Source organism: Triticum aestivum, chromosome 1B (assembly GCF_018294505.1).
Source record: "Triticum aestivum cultivar Chinese Spring chromosome 1B, IWGSC CS RefSeq v2.1, whole genome shotgun sequence".
NCBI classification, from domain to species: Eukaryota; Viridiplantae; Streptophyta; class Magnoliopsida; order Poales; family Poaceae; genus Triticum; species Triticum aestivum.
The window spans coordinates 396,361,745-396,365,119 of NC_057795.1; the positions used below are offsets into that span (position 1 = coordinate 396,361,745).

The 3,375-nt window shown below is 48.9% G+C and overlaps 1 protein-coding gene across 1 annotated transcript; it reads right to left on the reverse strand.

Moving 5' to 3' along the window:
* Positions 1–806: 806 nt before the first annotated feature.
* Positions 807–2,438, reverse strand: LOC123091683 (putative B3 domain-containing protein Os10g0537100). Its single transcript, XM_044513275.1, has one exon. The coding sequence runs from the start codon at positions 1,973–1,975 to the stop codon at positions 1,109–1,111; it is 867 nt and encodes a 288-aa protein (XP_044369210.1). The 5' UTR covers positions 1,976–2,438; the 3' UTR covers positions 807–1,108.
* Positions 2,439–3,375: the final 937 nt, after the last annotated feature.

Sequence of the window (3,375 nt, forward strand, 5' to 3'; positions counted from 1 at the left end):
CGAAACGCCCCACTCCCTTTTCACCCGTGTTTTATAATTACTTCTAAAGGACCACGCCCCCAGTACCGGTGCTGCGGCGAGGGGACACAACGTAGAAGAGCAAGGTGCTAGTATTAATATTAGTATTACATGCCAGTTTAATTTACTATGGACTGAAGGTGCTATATACAAATAGTGTGCCCTGAAGAATATTTGAACTGGAGAGAGGTGTTCCACCGCACGGTGGTTGCACGATAGCAGCACAAAGCTTCATAACAGTATTACTTCTCACAACTATATATGTACTTGATATGGCTACTTGGCTAGCTAGTAATAGTATTGATTTCAAGAGCTGAAACAGCTGGCATAATTTCAGACGAGTCTTGAACGAGCTGCAGAGATTTGCGGCATGCATGCGGTGGAGCAAACAGAGTCAGAAGCGCATCAGAAATCAGTAGACATCAGATGCATGCGGCAGTAGACAATGTTCATAGCCGATCGATGCGGATATCTGTACGTGTAGAAGGATTATGTTCTGACACCTGACCTCCTTAGTCCTCACCTCACCTTGCTTAGGGAGGAGAGCCTCGGGATCGATCTCCAGAACGACACTGCTTCAAGAAACTTGAAAGATAAACGTACCCAAGCATGAGTTGCATATATACATTGGTGCTAATTGTTATCATATGCAGGGAGCTAGGGAACGAGACTGTAGTGTAAGTGATAAAGGGAAGCCATAAATATTTCTCTTTTGCGAATGAAGGGAAGCCATAAATAATTTTCTTTTGCTAACGAAGGGAAGCCATAAATCTATAGAACGGGGCGCATGAAGCCATAATCCGTGCGAATGTATCTCATGATGCAGAGGTTCAGAGAGGTTTGATACATTCTTCATTGTCAAGGGAAAAACTCAGACTAAAATGAAGAACAATATAATTAACTAGCTAGTTTAGCAAGCAAATAATCATACGTGCAAGATGCATATCGTCAAGAAACAACCCATCTGATCTGAATGTTACACATAATGCAGGAGCTATATACGTACGCAGGCTGCCCCAATCACGCATTGCCTCTCTGGATCAAGTTCGCGTGTCAGTACTCAGTACTAGTCTTTAATCTGGCCTTGAATTCACAATCCAAGATCCAGGGAGCACTGCCTCTCCTTACCCGCCGTCGACGACGTTGACGACGACGGCAAGGGCAGCAGGAGCGTCGAGGTCACCATCTGCGTGACTCCGCAGGCGCCGCCGTCTTCCGTGGGCGGGCTATCGAGGTTCACGCCGAACAGCCGGACTCGCTTAGGCATAGGCCTCGTCGGCGGCTCCAGTACGGAGGCAGCGGCGTGCACCGGCACGGACTTTAGCACCACAGCCGCTGGCACCTGCTGCCGCAGGAATAGCACATGACGGTTGGACCCCGAGGCAGCAGGGGGGACGCCGTAGGTGGTGCCGAAGTCCCGCCGCCACGGGCAGAACGGCACAGACGGGAGGAGCGGCAGGCGATGTGACAAAGACGATGTCGCCGGCGGCGGGAAAGATACGGTGGCGCTGTAAGCTTCGGCCGGGCGTCGGCGGCGGAAGTCGATGAAGAGGCGGCCGCGCGCAGCGCCGTCGCCGACCCCGCGGCCGAACAGGACGGTGTCGCCGGCGCCGAGGCGCTTCTCCTTCACGAAGCGGCTCCAGCCCTTGGTCATGACGTAGCTCTGGCTGCTGTTCCAGTACGAGTACCGGAACCGCCACGCCTTTCCCGCGCGGTCCTCGAAGCTGAGGACCATCCCCTTGCCGCCGTTAGCCTCCGTCGCCAGCGCTGCGGCAGCACCATCGAGAGGGAAGTAGCGCTCGGCGTGCTGCTTGGGGATGACCAGGCGGTTCAGCTTCCCAACGTCGCTCGGGGTCACTACCTTCTCGAACATGTGCTCTTTCTCCACCACCGACGACGACGCGCAAACCCTCTCGGATTCCTCGCCACCGGCCGGTGCGGTTGGCGAGAACTCCATGGCCTTGGGCCTTGGCGCGCTAGCTCCCTGCCAACCTCCCGAGCTCGAGGCACCAAGGTGCTGACTTTGACTGGTATGCTATTTCTGGGAGCCGGGATGGCACGCAACAGTACTATAATCAGCTATTCTTGGAGAAAAGAATTAGGGCTATGGCTATCAGGCTTACTATAATATGGGCCTCCGAGATTTCTTCGGATGATTGGAAAACTGGAATAGATGTGTGTACTACGATATGCGATTATGCCATGGATGAACAGATAGATGCCAGAAACGGGGGGTAGCTAGCTAGCTCATCAGGGGGGAGCACAATGAAGGTTCTTGGTTCTTGGATCTTGGTGTGTGTGTGTGTGTGTAGTGGGTATGAGTGTATGTATATGGGATAAGGTAGGAGAGAAAAGGTCAGGAACAATACAAGCAGCCCATGCCAGCTGCTTTCTTCTTTAAGGAGGAAGATGAGAGGGGGCGAGAGGTGGGGAGGAGGGAGAGAGATGGCTGTGAGGGCGTGGGGTCCACAGGCTACGAATGATAGGGTTTGAGAGATCATGTGATGGAGCATGTCCCTCTCAACGACCCAATTGTGTGTGATCGGTCAGCTCTATATATGGGATATGTGTGATTCAGATTGGTTTGCTAGCTGTGGTAACCCCTTCGGTTAACAAACTGTGTGGCATATGCTGGCACGAGCGATCGGTGAGAATGGATGGATCGATGGGTGAACAATCTGTGTGTGGGCACGATATTTTCTACGTAGCTTTTTATCACAGGTCCTCATGAATCATGGGATGGATGACCGAAGAGTTGTGTTGTATTTCCACAGAAAATTCGTCATTTGACACTACAAATTAGTATAGATCGTATCTACTGTATAAAAGAAATCTCATTCTGAAAATGACACTCAACATGTGTTTTTTTTTTGCGGGTGAACATGTGTTTCTTTCTACATAGTACTATTGGATGATAGGATTACCTCGTGTGTTTGCGGCGGGAATTGGTTGCAATATATTTCGTTGAGATTTGGCTTGGATATGAGAATGAAGAATGAAAATACATATGATTTATTAAACTTGATTATTATATTCCATAAAATATAAATTGCATTTCCCATGCATTTTAAGAGAAATAGAAGTAGTGGAGTTGATGAGGTGGCATGTATGGTCAAGTGACATGTGTGCATGTTGAGATAAATAAAAATATTATAGTGAGGATCAACTACATTTAGGTATATAGAATTTATTATTTTCATATGTTAAACCTAGCTGCATGTAGGTGGTTACTCGAAAAAATAAACCACTTGTAGGTATTAAAACTTGCCGTTTGTTTTAAAACATATGCCAGAGAGACTAAGATGCCATTCAATCTCAAGAGAGGACAACTACAATGCAACTTCGGCTCTCTAGGCA

Excerpts from the sequence above, each read along its gene's own strand:
- LOC123091683 (XM_044513275.1), bottom strand. The coding sequence starts at position 1,975 with ATGGAGTTCTCGCCAACCGCACCGGCCGGTGGCGAGGAATCCGAGAGG.